This window comes from Bos javanicus, chromosome 17 (genome assembly GCF_032452875.1).
Source record: "Bos javanicus breed banteng chromosome 17, ARS-OSU_banteng_1.0, whole genome shotgun sequence".
In the NCBI taxonomy this organism is placed as follows: Eukaryota; Metazoa; Chordata; class Mammalia; order Artiodactyla; family Bovidae; genus Bos; species Bos javanicus.
In genome coordinates, this window is record NC_083884.1 from 61,850,043 (window position 1) to 61,866,558 (window position 16,516).

The following is a 16,516-nucleotide window of genomic DNA, read 5'->3' on the forward strand; positions in this document are numbered from 1 at the left end:
TATATATCAGCTTGGAATAAGCTGCAGGTTTTATGGAAACAGTTTTTAAAATTTTTATCAATTAAAATAGTTTCTACTGTACTGGAACATCTTAACTGGTATCCCTACAGTGACAGAGAGCGTGTCTTTAGAAATCTGTAGCTGTTTTCTAAGTGAAACCACCGGTCGATGTAGCTCATGGTAAAAGCACTCAGCAGGAAGGCACCTGTTATCTGGGTGTAGGGAGCCGCCCTGCATTCTCTCAGAGTTGCCTATAAACTAACCAGGGGCTGCAGCTGTGACCTGTGGATTTCCGCACCCACCTGTGCTCGCTCTCTCATGAGCCTGTCTGTTGCAGATTTGGTGGTAGCGGTCAACGGGGTCTGGATCCTCGTGGAGACCTTCATGCTGAAAGGTGAGCCCGGCAAGGGGACTGGCCTGTCCTGTGGGTACACCTGGCCCACCTGTTTTTTTTATTTATTTGCAACTGTGCTGGGTCTTTGTTGCTGGCTGTGGGTTTTCTCTGGTTGTGGAGAGTAGGGGCTTGTCTCTGTTGCGGTGCACAGGCTTCTCACTGCAGTGGCTTCTCTTGCCATGGAGCACGGGCTTTAGGCACGTGGGCTTCAGTAGTTGCGGCATGTGGGCTCGGTGGTTGCGGCTCCCAGGCTCTTCGAGCATGGGCTTAGTTGCTGCCCTGCATATGGGATCTCTCCCAACCAGGGATCGAACCCATGTCCCCTGCACTGGCAGGCAGATTCTTAACCACTGGACCAGGGAAGGCCCTCGCCCACCTCTTCAACTGCTGCCCCTTTTCTTACAGGTGGGAACTTCGTCTCCAGGCACGTGCCGTGGAGTCACCTCGTCTTTCTGACTAGTAAGTTTCTGACATGGCCTTGGTCTTGTCCTCGCCACTGGCTGGAACCTCCTTCTGGGTTAGGGTCTCCTGGCTCTTCTCTAAAGCAGGGAAGTGTCAGCAGCAGGGAAGCAAAAATTGAGTCTGATTCTCCCCCGTCCCTGTTCTAAACTCTTTGGTGGTTGCCCACTGCCCTTTGGACCAAGTCCCTGTGCTGGGCGTGACTCACAGGGCCACGGGGGCCCCTTCAGCCTTCATTTGAGGCCTCGTCTGTCACCAGCACCACCCCGCCTTGTCCCCCAGAACACATCCTACTCCCCAGGACCCCCTGCCCTCTCTTACCCCTGGGCCTCTGCCTGGGTGTCTCCTCTGCCAGTGCACTCATCCCCTCACCACACCCCTCTGCCTGACACTCCTCTCCCCCCATCATGTCTAAACATTAGACATGACTAGTAACGCCGTGTCCCAAATTGTTTTCATTCTTCTTAAAAAGTGGGACTTCAACTGCCTTGATCAGTACCCTCTGGCGTCCTCTGCGGAGTTCAGAGTAGCATAGGGACTCAGCACACACACTCGGGTCAGAGGGCCCTGGGGGTCCATTCCCGGCTGTGCCTCTCGTGTGACCCGAAGTCCCCTCCCCAGCTCCCCCTTCACCTCCTCCTTTCATCATGTTCCAGGGACTCCCACCTTCCTTCTGCCTCTTAAGCAGGCCAAGACCACATCTAGGCTGGCCCCTGATTGTTTCAAATGTAACACCTCCCCCAGTGTAACATACTCATTCCCTGTCTTCCTCTAAACTCTAAGCACCCAGTGCAATGCCTGGCACGGAAGTCATGCTCAGGAAATATCCGTCAGATGGACAGACAGTGCCTGGCACCCCCCGCCCCCAGACAGCGGGAGCACATGCTGGTCTTGTTAGCAGGCGGCCCTGGGTGGGCAGCATCTGGGCCTGGCCCTGCTCCAGGGCCCACACTTTCACTGCAGGCGCAGGTGGGATGTGGGTGTCTGCAGGACACACGACCAGACCTTAGGAGAGTCCTGAGAAGAGACAGGCCAGGTGTGGGGGAGGCCACAGTAGGGCCCCTGCTCACTGCCTCCTCCTGCTCACAGTCTATGCGGTAGAGCTGTTCCTGAAAGTTGCCGGCCTGGGCCCCATTGAGTACCTGTCCTCAGGATGGAACCTGTGAGTACAGAGCATGTGTCGCTCCTTTTTTTTTTTTTTTAATATTTATTTATTTGACTGTGGAGGGTCTTAGTTGTGGCGCCCAGCGTCTTCAGTCTTTGCAGCATGTGGGATCTAGTTCCCTGACCAGGGATTGAACACAGGCCCCCTGCCTCGGGAGCAAGGAGTTCTAGCCCCTGGACCACCAAGGAGGTCCCCAGAGCATGTTTCTCAACCACGTCAGAAACTCTGATGAAAGCCACTGGCCCTCTCCCTCCTCACCCACCACCAGAAGGTCCGAGGCCAGCTTGGGTCTCTGTCTCCTGGAGGGGTTCTGCCTGTGGCTCTGGGCACTGCTGGGGTCAGGCCCTCATCTTCCTCCCTGGGACCACCCCACCTGTCCCTCCTGGATGAGGCCTCTTGGGGGGTCCTTAGGCCGGCTGGCTCTTTCTGAGTCACCGAACCCCACACCCCTCCCTGACAACTAAGCTCTCTTATCCTCCATGAAAACCAAAGCACTCACAGAGGAGGTGGCACGCAGCCTGATGCATGGTCACCATCGAGCTGGAGGCCCCTGTCCCTGTTCCAGAGGCCCCAAGAGGTCGCTCACTGCCCACGAAAGTTAGCTCACCTGCAAAGTCAGGCCACGCTCATGTGGTCTCCGGTCATGAGTGAAATAGGTTAATGAGTAGGGAGGAGCTGGGCAGAGCAGCAGGTTGTGATTGGCAGGTGCAGGGCCTTAATATGTATCTGGGTGGGGGGCGGTCCTCTATCCTGCGTGGGGGGAGCTGGCCTCAGGGGGCCTCCACTGCGGTCCTGCCCCACCCGCAGTCCCTTCACCAGGGTCACTGGTGTATCCCGTGTCTGCCGTGAGACCTTCAGGAAAGGCTTTCCAACCCCCGAGGGGCGTACTGTTCACTGAGAGGCCCAGCGACGCCAGCCTCAGAGACACCCGACGGCGGCAGGAAGCTGGCCGGCTGCGGGGCCTGCAGCTGCCTTTGCGGTGGTTTGGTGTGTGGGCTCCAATCATCACGTGTGCTCAGAGTCATAACCAGAGCGCCACAACCTCTGAGGGTCCATGGGGACCCTCTGAGCCCCTACTGCACCTCAGCACTGATTTTTTGAGTCTCTTGTCAAGAAAACCCTCCCTTGCTCTCAACTTTCCCCTGGCCACCACCGTAGGAAACGGTACACGTTTGTAGGAACCTGGGGACGTTGTCCCTTACCAGCTGGGGGGTCCCCCTGGAGTGGGGGAGCCTGGAGGGGGGTGGGCTGAGCAGACCTCCACTTCTCTTCCTCCTTCCTTCCCCATCCCCAGGTTCGACTTCTCCGTCACAGCCTTTGCCTTCCTGGGACTGCTGGCTCTGGCCTTCAACATGGAGCCCTTCTACTTCATAGTGGTCCTGCGTCCCCTCCAGCTGCTGAGGTGACAGCAGGGCTGGGTCTGGTGGGCGGGCAGTGACCAGACGGAGCCCGAAGGCTCACCGGCTGGGTGTCAGAGGTGGCCCGTCCCGTCCTGCCCCCAACGTCCTGGCACTGCCACCGCCCTTCCCAGGGTGCCAGTCACCTAAGCCAAGTGGCTAGCTGGTGACTGGGGGAGAGGAGGCACTCAGGGGGCAGAGAGGCCCGGGGCCTGCCCTGACCCCACCCCCCGGTGCAGTGTACTGGCCAGGCTGCAGCCACGCCCGGCATCTGCAAGTGACCTGGCCGGTCTCCCTCTTCCCTCACTCAGGTTGTTTAAGCTGAAGAAGCGTTACCGCAACGTGCTGGACACCATGTTTGAGCTGCTGCCCCGGATGGCCAGGTAGCGCCCTGACTCTGAGCCCCTAGGGCCAGGTGCCCTGAGGCTTGTGCCCTCTCGGGGCGGGCAGCTGGGTGGATTGTCGTGGGGGGTGGTGGAGGGGCGAGGAGGAGTCCCGGAAAGGACAGACATCTAGGTTGACCACCACCGGTCTCCCTGGCTCCACTTGTCTTCACTGAGCCGTCTGAGATAGTTAGGGAGGGCGGGGAGCTGTCAGCTTCACTTACCACCTGTGTCTGCCTTCACAGGTAAGGGGTGACTTGCTGGTCGAGGGGTGTCTGGTGCGAGAGTCCTCACCCCGGCCATTCTTCCACCCGCCGACCTGAATCCGAGGCCCCTCCCCTGCAGGCACTCTCCGGCTGGCGCACCTGGCTAGGGGCACGCGTCTCCCCTCGGTCAGCTCGGGGGTCTGCAGTGCTGGGGCCGCTGGGCGAGCTGGGCTCTCCTGCCGGGCCCTCGATCACCCTGTGCCTTCTGACCCTCCCCAGCCTGGGCCTGACTCTGCTCATCTTCTACTACTCCTTCGCCATCGTGGGCATGGAATTCTTCTATGGAATCCTCTACCCCAACTGCTGCAAGTGAGTTCACGGCCGGGGCCCCCCGGGGGCAGCCTGCGTTCCTGGAGGGTCCCAGATGGGACTGGCACAGCCATCTGATTCCCCCAGGACCCGACTCCCGAAGCCACCGCACCCATTACAGCCCTGGGATCGCTGTGCTGAGCTTCCAGGGCTTGTCAGTCCAGTGCAGCAGCTAGGGGAGGGGCCTCTCTGAAGCGAGGACATTGAGCCCATCACCCCGTCCCCCAGGCAGGCTCAGGGAGCCTCTCCCCCAACAGGCCTCCGTCAGCTTTCCCTTCATGCTGAACACTGGAGGCTGCTCCACTGCTGGAGTGCAGGCCAGGGGCCCGTGGCTTCCTCCTACTTGTCCCTGGGGTGGCTGGGGCCACAGGCAGACAGGTCAGCTAGGGTCCTGACAGGATGAGACAGATACACGCAGGAAGGACAGAGAGTGGGTAACACAACCTCCCATGATCCCTTCCTTCCTCCCAGGCCCCCATGACGCATCCAGTATTCTCTTCAGAATCCGTCCTTGTAGCTTCAAGCACTGATAGATAAAGGTCCCAGAGCCGCTGGCAGCATGCTGGGCTTGGAATCAGAGCCCATAGTGGTGGGTCACAGATCTTAGGGCACACCAGAACCCCCAGGGCAGCTGCTTAAAAGTGCAAACTCGAGACCCCACCCTGTCAGGCGCTGCCCTCTGAACAAGCTCCTCGGGGGCCCAAGGACCAAACGTGTCAAAACATCAGCGTGAGGTATAGCAGATGAGCCACAAAAAGGCTGGAAGGGAAGTAGCAAGTAAGCTCTCAGAACAGGGGCGACTGCTTAGAACAGAAGAGAATACAGTGCTCCGGCCAGGTGCTGGGGGAGCCCCGTGAGGAGTGGGCCTCTCTCCAGGCTCTGCTGGCACCCGGCCTCCAGACCACACCGCAGACTGGCGGGTGGGGACGGGGTGGAGGAGTTGCCTAGAGGAGGTACTGTCTTTCTCTCCCCTCCTGCAGCTGCTGAGAGGGAGAAGGTCTTAGCCAGCAGCAGAGAAATGCCAAGTGGAGGAGGATGTGGGGGGCGAGTCCGGGGGTTCCCACCAGCACCCTGGGGACTCCCCTTGAGACAGGAAGACAGGCAAGAGAGCTGGGGGTTGGGGGTGGTGGGTGCTGGGCAGGAAACCAGGCTGGTCCAGGCCAGATGCTCCTCGGTCAGACCTTGGTTTCTTTAAATTTTCTGTCCTCTGTCAAGGTGACCGACTGTCTTGTAACCTTCCCCCTACCCGTCTCCCCGGCCAGTACAAGCACAGTGGCAGACGCCTACCGCTGGCTGAACCACTCCGTGGGCAACAGGACCGTCGTGGAGGAGGGCTATTACTATCTCAATAATTTTGACAACATCCTGAACAGCTTTGGTGAGTACAGGAAGCCCAGGCGGGGGTGGCACCCACAGGTCCCAGGTGCCGGGGAGTGCAGCTGGCCGAGGCCTCCCCCTCCCCAGGGCATGTGCTACGCTTGCTCAAGTCCTCTCTGGCCCCCACGGAGCGTCTGGTTTGCCACCCCAGGGCTCACTTGGTCGCCAGGTTTTCCTGCATCTGCTGTCCCTTTCCCAGCATTGGGGAGCAGCAGAGCTTCACGCTTGGCTGGGAGGGGTACAGCCTGATGCTGGGGAGCCACCCCCCATGTCACGGGGGTGCCCAGCCACAGTACCCTGTGCCACCCAGGCCAGGCCCACGCAGCTCTGCTCCTGGCTTCCACGGAAAAGCTGGGAGGGCAGGGGGCCACGGAGGGATGGGGCCTTGCCAGACACAGCTTTCTCAGAACATCCCCTCATGACATCCTAGACTGAGGAAGGTCTGGGGGGCTCTTCCTCAGGATCCCCACTGCAGCATCTCGAGCTGCTGAGGCAAAAGACGCATGCTTTGGGGGCCAGGCCGAGACGGGACCACTTCCTATGGGGGAGGCGCTCTGGAAGGGTCTTGGCCGCTCTCTCTGGAGCTCACAGCCCAGGCTGGCAGACAAGTGCCTGGTACCCAGGATAGGTGGAGAGAGGCCACTGACCCCACTTTGCAAAAGCGGGTCTGATCAAGACGCTTCTGTGTCTCCCTTCTGTTTGGCAGTGACCTTGTTCGAGCTCACGGTTGTCAACAACTGGTACATCATCATGGTAAGGACCTCCCCGTCAGCTCTTGGGGGGTCTGCCCACCATTCTGAGGCTAGGTCTCCCTCACCCAGCCCAGCGTGGGGTGCATTGCTCTCCTGTCCCCCACAGGGGGCGGGGTTCTGTGGGGAGACCAGGATATAGGCTGAATCCCGGGGCCACCCCACCATTAGCTGAACATGGCCTTGTTCCCCACCCTCTCTGCACATCCCTCACCAGCCAGGAGAGGCCAGGCAGCCTGTGGTCTCTGTCCTGCTCCCACCGCTGTGGGGGAAACTTGCCAATCAAGGAACAGTGTGGCCAAGGTGCTTGGTTGGTTTTTCCCATCCTTTAAATTCTTCCAAAGGCTGCCTGCCTTAGTCCCAAGCCATTAGCTGTGGGTGGGGAGGCGTCCAGGCCTAAGGAGCACAGAGGAGTTTTTGCACCCAAGAAGCCATTGGCCTCCTTTGTCTCCGCAACTGAAGGCAAATCAGGAAGGGTCTGTAAAGAGCGGGGGCCATGAAGAAAGCTGGTAGACAGCGCATCCCCGCCCCCGCTCGCTCACCGCCTGCTTCCCTCCGTCCGCAGGAAGGTGTCACCTCCCAGACCTCGCACTGGAGCCGCCTCTACTTCATGACCTTCTACATCGTGACCATGGTAGGTCGGGGGCCGCAGAGTGCCCGCCGTCCTCTGCCTTCACAAGCCGCCTCCTCACCCGGTGCAGTTCGGGGAGAAGGGGGCCGGGGATACATCTGGCCGGACTCTGGGGCCCCATCGCAACTCACACACCCCCATTCCTCTCGCCTCCTCTCCCTGTGCCTGGCCAGGTGGTGATGACCATCATTGTGGCCTTCATCCTCGAAGCCTTTGTCTTCCGAATGAACTACAGCCGCAAGAACCAGGACTCGGAAGGTTGGTGCAGGTGTCTGCCACTTGTCTGTCTTTCTGTCCAGCTGTCAGCTTTTCAGCTGTCTGGATGTCCAGTCTTCTGGCAGTTCAGCTTATCAGTCTGGCTTATCTTTCTTGACCTCTTATTTGCATTATTTTCAAATACTTAATGACCAAAAAAAAGCTCAGGATCTCATCTTAAAAACCAGAACAATACAGGTCAGAGATCAAGACCCCAGCAGCCCTGTGTCCCACCTTTCGCATCTCCCAGACTGCTCACCCCTTAGCTCTTCCTTTTAGTTACCATCCCTGTGTTCCTAAACATGTTTGTCCTCTGGTTCTTGATTTAAACGATGTAAATACTGCGGGCCGCAGAGTCCATAGCAGCTTGACAAGCCTGGCTTCAGTGACTTGCCTCCCTTTTCCTGGGTTGCATGGCTTTCTGTGTACTGATCCTCTATTCTTTCCAGATTCTCCATCAAAACCACCACATCCCTATGGCTGCTTGTTTCCAAATCTCTGTCCTCTCAGGCCACCTGATCATTTCCTTCTGGCTCGGGGATGGCCTCCTGCAACCCTGTGTCCCCTGAACGCTGCTGGCCTGAGCAGCGCTCCTCACAGCAACTGAAGGGCAGGAACCGGGAGGGATGGAGTGCTAGGTGGTAGGGGCGACATGGGGGATTGGATCCTGCAGATCCAGGGAACCTTAAGCCCCCCACAGGGGCAGCAGGGAGGCTGGCTAAACCATACCAAGCCAGGCGCTTTCCCACCGCCCTGCCCTCCCGCAGTGGACGACGGCATCACCCTGGAGAAGGAGCTCTCCAAAGACGAGCTGGTCGCAGTTCTGAAGCTCTACAGGGAGGCAGGGGGAGCCAACTCAGACATTGCCCAGCTGCTCAAGATCCTCTCCCAGCTGGAGAGATACGAGGTGGGGAGCCCCAGGGCCTCGTCCGAAGGAGCTCAGTGCAAACCCTCCCCCACTGTCCATCCCCTGAGAGAGAGAGAGAGAGAGTTTGTGTCTGTCTGGTTTGTCTGTCTGTGCTGGGCCTTAGTTGCAGCACAGACTTAGTTACCCCGAGGCATGTGAGATCTCAGTTCCCCAACCAAGGATCGAACCCACAGCCCCTGCATTGGAAGATGGATTCTTAGCCACTGGTTGGTGTTTAGTTGCTCAGTCGTGTCCAACTCTTTGCAGCCCCATGGACTATAGCCCGCTAGGCTCCCCTGTCCATGGGATTCTCCCAGAAAGAATACTGGAGTGGGTTGCCATTTCCTTCTCCAGCTTAATCACTGGACCACCAGGGAAGTCCCCTGTCCCCACAGGTTTTAGTGATTTTTGGGGGGAGAGGGGGGCACCTTTACAGAAGCCAGAGGAGCAGGTGAGTCCTGCTGAAGCTGGGCACCAGGGCCCAGACTCGGGTGGGTCCCTGTAACCTCTCCATTCTTCCCCAGCAAAATACCTTGGTGTTTCTGGGACGGAGATCAAGGACCAAAAGCGACCTGAGCCTAAAGATGTACCAAGAGGAGATTCAGGTAGGAGCACCCCCCGACCGCGCTGCAAGCTCCTCCTGCCTGGGAGTGGTCCTCCCCACTGCTGGGCAGGGGCTGATCTCCAGTCCCCGTCTTGAGTTGTGGGGCGTGCTCGGTGGGGAGTTCTGGGATTATCTGTTGGAACCACCACCAGTGGTGCTTCAGGGCTCAGCCTTGAACCCTTGAAGCATTAGTTCCCCAACACAGGTAGCCCCCTATCTGCTCTTCCGCATCTGACCTCATCTCCTCCTCATCCTCTGAGCCAGAACCGAGAAGGAAACATGCACAGCAGGAGACACACAGGGCAGAGGGAGCGGGGTGGGGTGGTTCCTGGCCGGCTTGCCAGGACCAGCCTCTTCGAAGAGGGGAGTTAGGAGGTGCATGAAACTTCATGGAACTTTACACAACTTGTGAGCTCCAGGTTTTCGGGTGTAAGATAAGGACACCCAGCTCAAAGGGGATATACCATGGAATGTTGGGGGGGCCACGTCTCTTTGTGAACCACACAGATTACGTTCACAAGTAAAGGGTAATTATTACCTGGGCCTCATTTACAAAGAGGATTGTGCAAAGCACATTGGACAAGGAGGTTTGCACACCTCTAATTAGAAAGGGAAAGACTGCACAGTAATTTTTCCACTTAGGGGCACAGTCAGCCTTTCCAGCAGGTCTGGGGTATGAGTGGTATTCAGTCCCAGTTGGGTGGCACGGGCAGCAGACTCTCTGCTGCTGCCCACAGCAGGCGGAGGGCCCAGTGCTGCCCGGCCTGGGTGACCCCCATCAGGCTGGGGTTAGCTGGCAGGACTGGGACGGGACCCACTCAGCACCCTGTCTGCTCTCTTGCCTTAGGAGTGGTATGAGGAACATGCCCGCAAGCAGGAGGAACGACAGCTCAGCAGCTGCGTGGTCCCTGCCACCCAGCAGCCTCCAGGCAGCCGCCAGCGCTCCCAGACCATCACCTAAGCCCAGCCTGCAAAAGCCATCTCTTCTATGCAATAACACAATAGTATTATTTTACTACAATGTATCAAAGTAATGTATGTGTATATATGTATATGTTATATATATGTATACACATCCATATATATATGCACATATTTATATACAGAAAGGAGAAAAAGGCTGACAAGATGGGGTTTGGTTTATAACCGCCTTACCCTGTTTAACCCTGGAAGTCGGCTTCGTCTCGGGGGCAGTCAGGCCACCAAGAGCGGCTCTTAACGTGGAAGGCTCCAGAAGGCCCCTTCACAAGAGCACGTGAATAGACCTGCCAATCTCTGCAGGGCTGGCCTTCACAGTGGGCCCGTGTGCCTGTCGCACCGTCTTCCTGACGCTGCTCTCAGAATCCTTCCCTGCCCGGCAGCCTCCCCACTGACCTGCCCTACGGCCCAGGGCTCCTGTGTCCTGCTTTGGGGACAAAACCACTTAGGAAGGAAAGAGCCCACATCCTCAGGATGGTATTTCTCCAGATGTGATCATGGAATGGGTGTTCCCTTGGGAAACCAGTACCCAGCAAGCACCTGCCGGAATGAGTGATCCGGGGCCATGGGTACTCCATGTGGTCAGATCTCAGCCAGCGCCGGGCGGTCAGAGATTCTGTATCCTGGCTCCATGAGCCTTCTCACCTACCATAAGTTTTAACCCTTGTTGCTGAAAATGCTTCTAAGATGGTCCATAGGAGGAGAACAGGCCAGAGGCCAGGCCAGTGGCTACCACCCCAGACCAAGTCCTAAAGTGAACGGGCTTTCTCCTTAAATCCTTTTGCCTTGGGATTGTCCTGTTCAAGCAAAAACATATTTTGGTTAATTCAGGATTCTGCCAAAGACCGCAGCAGGTCCTTCACATGTGTGCGTGCTGAGGAAAGGGAACAAAAAGCACAGAGGCTCACCTCGGGCCATCCACGGCTGCCCAACTCGTTGGTCCCCTTGGCCAGCTCTGCCCTCACCTTGAGCAAGTCACTCCCCGTGGACTTGACTGAGGTGGGAGCGGGGACTCGGCTCGTTCCAAGGTTTCCCCATCCCAGGAGTAGGTTCAGACAGCCCCTCGGTTTCCCGGGGACCTTGGGCGAATCCTGAGATTGGAGTGCCTTCGGGGCGTGAATGCACGGCAGGCGGGGTTAGCAGTGGTGGCTCCTGGGCTGCACACCCGGTGCAGGAGGCAGCATGCAGGGAGGACGGGGCAGGGGGAGGAGCCCCCGCTGGGCGTCCTGCTCCAACTGCAGCTCTCCAGCTGCCTCCGTGAGCTAGAAAGGCGGTAGGGGGCGGGGGTGGGGTGGAGTGCAGAGACTCCGCCCTCCCCGCATTCTCTTTCCAGCAGGGCAGGACCCGGCTCCCCTACCCATCTCCATGGCCAAGTCTTGACTGTGGCCTTGGAGGGTTGATCGCCAGAGCCAGCATCCCATAGCTCTGCCCCTCATCAGGGGAGGAGTGGTGGTGGTTTTTTTTTTTTTTTTTTTTTAAGCACAGCCCTTTAGGGAAACAAACCAATCACTGAGAACCACTGAGGTTTCCACCAGGAATCAGGAGATGGACATTGTCTTCCTCATCTCTGGGGAGCGACAGGCTGCTGTGGGCAGCTTGGCACCAGGCCCAGGCCTGGACCCCTTCCCCGCTCCAGAGAAGGAACTTTATTTGCACAACCGGGTGCCTTTTAGCTTTTATGTACTGAAATGGGCATTCTGGAAGCAGGAGGCAAGGGGCAGCCTTGAAAGGAGGGCATGAGTCCTCCGATCTCAGCGTCTGCCCTCAGAAGGGGGTCCCAGGGAGGCTGAGTGTACCCCACGCCCACCCTCAGGGTGATGGCTGCTACCAGGAAGAGTGGAGTTGAGTCCAGGCTCCCCAGCCATCCTGCGAAAGGCCCTGTTTCAGTCAGGAACGGGCTGGAGGCCAAGGGGCAGCAGTGCGGATGGCCCGACCCCAGCCCCCGGTGGGCGCCCTCGTCACTGAGGCTAAGGACAGCTGCCCGTGGGGTCACGGGGGCTCCTCAGGTGGACCCTCCCACTCACACACAGGCCACCGAGCAGGGAGCAAGTGTCACTCAGGGCTGTGAGCTCACCCAGCTCAGACACTCTCACCTCAGCTTGGTGACACCGACGTGAGACGCGCCAGCCTGCTCTGGGTCCCTACCACCTATCAGTCAGCGTCTGATGGCCCTGTGCCGTGACCCAGCTTTGGGAGGGGGACGCCATCCGGCCCCTCCTCCTTGCTTCCCTCCCCTAACCCAGCCTTACTCCACACCACGTGACAATCATTTTGTATCGGTAGCGGGAACGACGCTGTAAGGTTTTGTACGTCGGCGATTTGTTACCTAGAAAACCCACCGTGCTGCGGATTTCTGGCATATTAATAAAGAGCCTCCGCTTTGTACGTGTGGCTGCCGCCTCGTGACTTCCAGCAGGCACCATGCGGTGGCTTCCATGATCGTGGGAAGCAGGAACAGGACCCAGCCGTGCCAGTCCATGGCACCACCTCAGCCCCACCCCTAGACGCGCCACAAAGTCCAGATCCGTCAGGCCCAAGAACCTTCGGCCCTGGATCCAACTGCCTGTCACCCTCGCCCGGGTTAAGAAGAACTAGTAACAGCTGGGTGTATGTTATTTTCTGTGTCCTTGAAATTTTAATAATTATGTTCATTGGAAGAAAAGACAGTTGAATCCCTTTACTGCTGGCCTAAGGCATCAAGCAAATGGAAAAAGGCTTATTAAAAAGGGGGTCACTGGCTGCCAGCAGGAAGGCACCCGGGAGTGCTCACCACCCTCCCAGAGCTTGCAGGCAGGGGAACCCCAGCCCAGGGCTCCCCCTGAGGTAGGCACCAGGCACCGTCAAACTGACTCCTGTTTTGCAGCTAGGGAAACCTCTGAAGTCAGCAGACAGTTCTAGAGGCAGAGCCTGGAGCTGCACCGTCTAATTTGGAGCCGCTGATGGGCCATTGCCACTGGCTGCCATTGTGGAGCAATACGTATTGTGATTAATTCCACCTTTTTCTTTTGGTTTTATCAGCATGGCGACTCAGAAATTCACAATTAGGGTCACGTCTCCTATTTCTGCTGGACGGTGCAGCTCCAAAACTCAGAACACTTTGTATGCTGACCCGACACGGGCTATCTGCCAGGTCTGAGTCACCCCGATTCCCTAAACCCTGGTTTGGCAGCCCTCTGAGCCCTGAGAAACGTTGCAAGAAGGCAGCAAGGGGTGACTAACCGCTTCCAGCCCTGAAGTCTTTGGGGTCTTCCCTAACCAGCCTGGAAGGCATCCAGGCTTCCCCCTTCGACCCAGACCCCGACCTTCAAAAGAGGCTCTGGAGGTAATGCAAGGAAGTCTTCCGCCTGCTGCTGGGACTCTGTCCACAGGGAAGCCCCGTCACCATAGTCCCAGAAACAACGTTTGACTGTCCTCACTGCGCACAGCAGTGACCTGGAATCTTTGGCAGATAGCACGGCCCCCACAAACCCACACCCCATTCACAGCTGGGGCCACGCGGGTTCTGCAGAAGGCACTTCGTCCTCCGTCTCACCGCCTGCAGTGACACCTCCCAACCGCCAGGCGGACCCTGACGCAGCGTCACTCACACAGTTTTCAAGTGAATCACTCCAAATTCAGTGAGCAGGGCCACCACGAGGAAGGTCAGGTAGAGGAGGAGCAGGCAGCAGCCGTAAACTCGGCTCAGCTGGAAGCACTGCAGTGGGACCAAGACCAGGGAACAGACGAGGCTGAGGCCCAGGGTGCCAGCCAAGATCCACACCAACAGTCCGTCCGGCTCCAGCTGCAGGGGGGAACGGGAGAGAGGCTGGGTTACGGCAGCCGACAGTCAAACTGAGGTTTGAGGGCCCCTCGTTAGGGACCAGGGAGGGACTTTTGGCCTCCCTGTGAGACGGCGGCCCCAACTTGAAGTTCAATGTTTTTAAACCACCTGAACGTGAACGTGCGCATGCTCAGTTGTGTCCAACTCTTTTGTGACCCCCCAGGGACTGTAGCCCCCCAGGCTCCGCTGTCCATGGGGAATAGTCAGTCCCCTTCCTGCTTCTTTCCCCTCCAGACTTAGCACCTATCTAACACATATGCAAGGCTTAACCCTAGGCACTACGTTAGGTATTTCACACCCACCATGCCCTTTCAGCCCCCATCGTGTAAGGGGGCCTTCATGATGATCACAATCCGCAGTCGAGGAAACCGAGTATGGCTGGCCCTTGAACAGCACTGGTTTGAACTGCCTGAGTCCACGCGGGTGGGTTTCTTTCAACCCTAGTATCTGTACGTTCATTTCACAATCTTTAAGCCAGGGGGAAAAGTCCATGCTGGATTAGAGATCACAACATGTGGAATCCAAAGAGCTAGGGTTTGAGACTTCCTGCTGGTCCAGTGGCTAAGACGCCGCGCTTCCAATGCAGGGGGCCCAGGTTTGATCCCTGGTCAGGGAACTAGATCCCATATACCGCAATGAAGAGCTGGTATAGACAAATATTAAAAAAGAAAAACAGCTAGGGTTTGAGTCCTGATTCTATCCTAACTCTTTCAGTATCCTGCCCCTGGGCCATTCATTTATCAATTCCTTTGCTTTTGAGGCTGGAGAAGGAAATGGCAACCCACTCCAGTATTCTTGCTGGGGAAATCCCATGGACAGAGTAGCCTGGCGGGCTGCAGTCCATGGGGTCGAAAAGAGTCGGATACTCACTGTCACTCACTCACTTGCTTGCTTTTGAGGCAGAGACAGCACTACGCAGATTTGTGACGTGGGGCGGTCAGCACCCCTAATTCCTGCATTGTTCAAGGATCAACTGTAGTACGTGACAGAGCCCAAATCCGAAGTCCAAGCTCTTACCCTCCCCTGCCTTCCATACAGCAACACATGTCCACACAAATGTGTGGGTACACGTGTGCACCAAAAGCCCCGTGTATTCTGCAACCAGACGTGGGACCAGACAGTAGGTACATGTTTTCAGCCAACAGTACAGCGCGGACTTCCTTCTGTGATGACCTCTTGTGATGCCCTGTGTCTTACGCAATCAACTGCACAAGCATTTCCAAAACTCAGCACAAAGGCAGAGGAAATGCCGACACACACTCCACAAGGAGCCAAAGGAAAGAAACAGGGCCCCCAGGGGGCCAACCCTGAAGCCTCATTATCTGGAGATGTCTGAGAGTCAGGAATGAAAGGAACCTATTAAACCCAAGAGAAGTATAAACAAAATCTGCAGACAGAGGGTGTTTACCCCTTAGAAAAGTGAACTTTTCAAGCAGTAGCTATTTGGCTTATGGGTGTGGCCACTGTGAAAGGCCGGCCCACAGCCAGTTCATTACACATCATCCACACGGCTATTCAAGAACTAGCTGCCTCCTGCAGAAAGAGCTGGGCGACTTTGTTCCCATGAATGACTCCATCATTCAGCTGCACACCCAAGTGCTTCCACACGATTCGCCTTAAAACTGTCCCCTGGGCCACATGCCCCACCCCATCTTCATCCTTTTCTGGTCTGGCCTCGGAATTTGAGTCCCTGGGAATGTACACTCTGGGCAAATCTGGGTCACATCTGCCTTGCATGGGGCACTATGCAATATTTCCAAAGAGAAAAGTTCACCTGCTGCTGCTGCTAAGTCGCTTCAGTTGCGTCCGACTCTGTGCGACCCCATAGACGGCAGCCCACCAGGCTTTCCCGTCCCTGGGATTCTCCAGGCAAGAACACTGGAGTGGGTTGCCATTTCCTTCTCCAATGCAGGAAAGTGAAAAGTGAAAGTGAAGTCACTCAGTCGTGTCCGACTTCTAGCGACCCCATGGACTGCAGCCCACCAGGCTCCTCCATCCATGGGATTTGTCAGGCAAGAGTACTGGAGTGGGGTGTCACTGCCTTCTCCGAAAGCTCACCTAGGAATCCCAATTTCTTCTCCTCAAAAAAAGCTGGAAGATCTGGCCATAGGAGGCCCATCCAAGTCACCTACACAATTGGGTTACCTGCCCCCAAGTAGTGTTTTCTTGCAGGTGAACTGTCCCTCAAGGGTCCTAACCTTCCTATGTCTCCAGGTAGTGTATTTACAAGTGCAGATTTCCAGCCCACCACCCCCTGGAATGCCGGGGTCAAGAGGTCTCATGTGCCCCCAGAGAATTTGCAGAGCCTCTTGAATCCACAGAGCCTCTTCTGCTCAGTGCATTTCAAATCTATGGAGGTTCCTCCCTTCTGGGGCTGTTGTCAACACTCTCATCCTGGCTTGTCCTCTCCCAACAGGGTTGGGATAAGGTGTTCAGCCTGGCCCTTATCTCGTGTGTGCTTATCCAGGAAGTTGGGAGGTGGGATCAACCCATTTCACAGGTGAAGAAGCTGAGACTTAGAGACCCTCAGAGTTCTACTTCAGTGAAAGTCCTATAACAAGACACTTCAGTGATGAGACCAAGACAGGAGTCCAGAGCCTTCCTGCCCCCTTCCCTCAAAGCTACATCTTATTAATAATTACTCCATGACCTTGCAAGGAAGACTTTTAACCCTATATACAAAATATTTTAAAGATATGATACAAATCAGACATCACACATTTAGACAAGTCCTCTCCCCAATAAGTGTAACCTACTGAGATGTGAATGGTCTCTGGTCCAGAGCGGGGAGGGGAAGAGAAGAGACCCTTATGAAGCAGCTC

At 56.8% G+C, this 16,516-nt stretch overlaps 2 protein-coding genes across 14 annotated transcripts in view; one reads left to right on the forward strand and one right to left on the reverse strand.

The window, feature by feature from the left end:
- The window catches only part of TPCN1 (two pore segment channel 1), a 60,655-nt gene extending 48,396 nt beyond the window's left edge, over positions 1–12,259 (forward strand). For all 10 annotated transcript variants that reach the window (XM_061384939.1, XM_061384938.1, XM_061384933.1 and 7 more), the window contains 13 exons: positions 338–394; positions 800–853; positions 1,943–2,015; positions 3,313–3,420; positions 3,727–3,798; positions 4,284–4,373; positions 5,636–5,751; positions 6,457–6,503; positions 7,065–7,133; positions 7,304–7,388; positions 8,153–8,292; positions 8,817–8,897; positions 9,744–12,259. In XM_061384939.1, the coding sequence (XP_061240923.1) occupies positions 338–394; positions 800–853; positions 1,943–2,015; positions 3,313–3,420; positions 3,727–3,798; positions 4,284–4,373; positions 5,636–5,751; positions 6,457–6,503; positions 7,065–7,133; positions 7,304–7,388; positions 8,153–8,292; positions 8,817–8,897; positions 9,744–9,857 (1,106 nt within the window). In that variant the 3' untranslated portion in view covers positions 9,858–12,259. The remainder of the gene's footprint in view (positions 1–337; positions 395–799; positions 854–1,942; positions 2,016–3,312; positions 3,421–3,726; positions 3,799–4,283; positions 4,374–5,635; positions 5,752–6,456; positions 6,504–7,064; positions 7,134–7,303; positions 7,389–8,152; positions 8,293–8,816; positions 8,898–9,743) is intronic.
- Positions 12,260–12,486: 227 nt separating this feature from the next.
- Positions 12,487–16,516, reverse strand: part of SLC8B1 (solute carrier family 8 member B1) — a 29,964-nt gene continuing 25,934 nt past the window's right edge. For all 4 annotated transcript variants that reach the window (XM_061384944.1, XM_061384945.1, XM_061384948.1 and 1 more), the window contains one exon: positions 12,487–13,655. In XM_061384944.1, the coding sequence (XP_061240928.1) occupies positions 13,458–13,655 (198 nt within the window). In that variant the 3' untranslated portion in view covers positions 12,487–13,457. The remainder of the gene's footprint in view (positions 13,656–16,516) is intronic.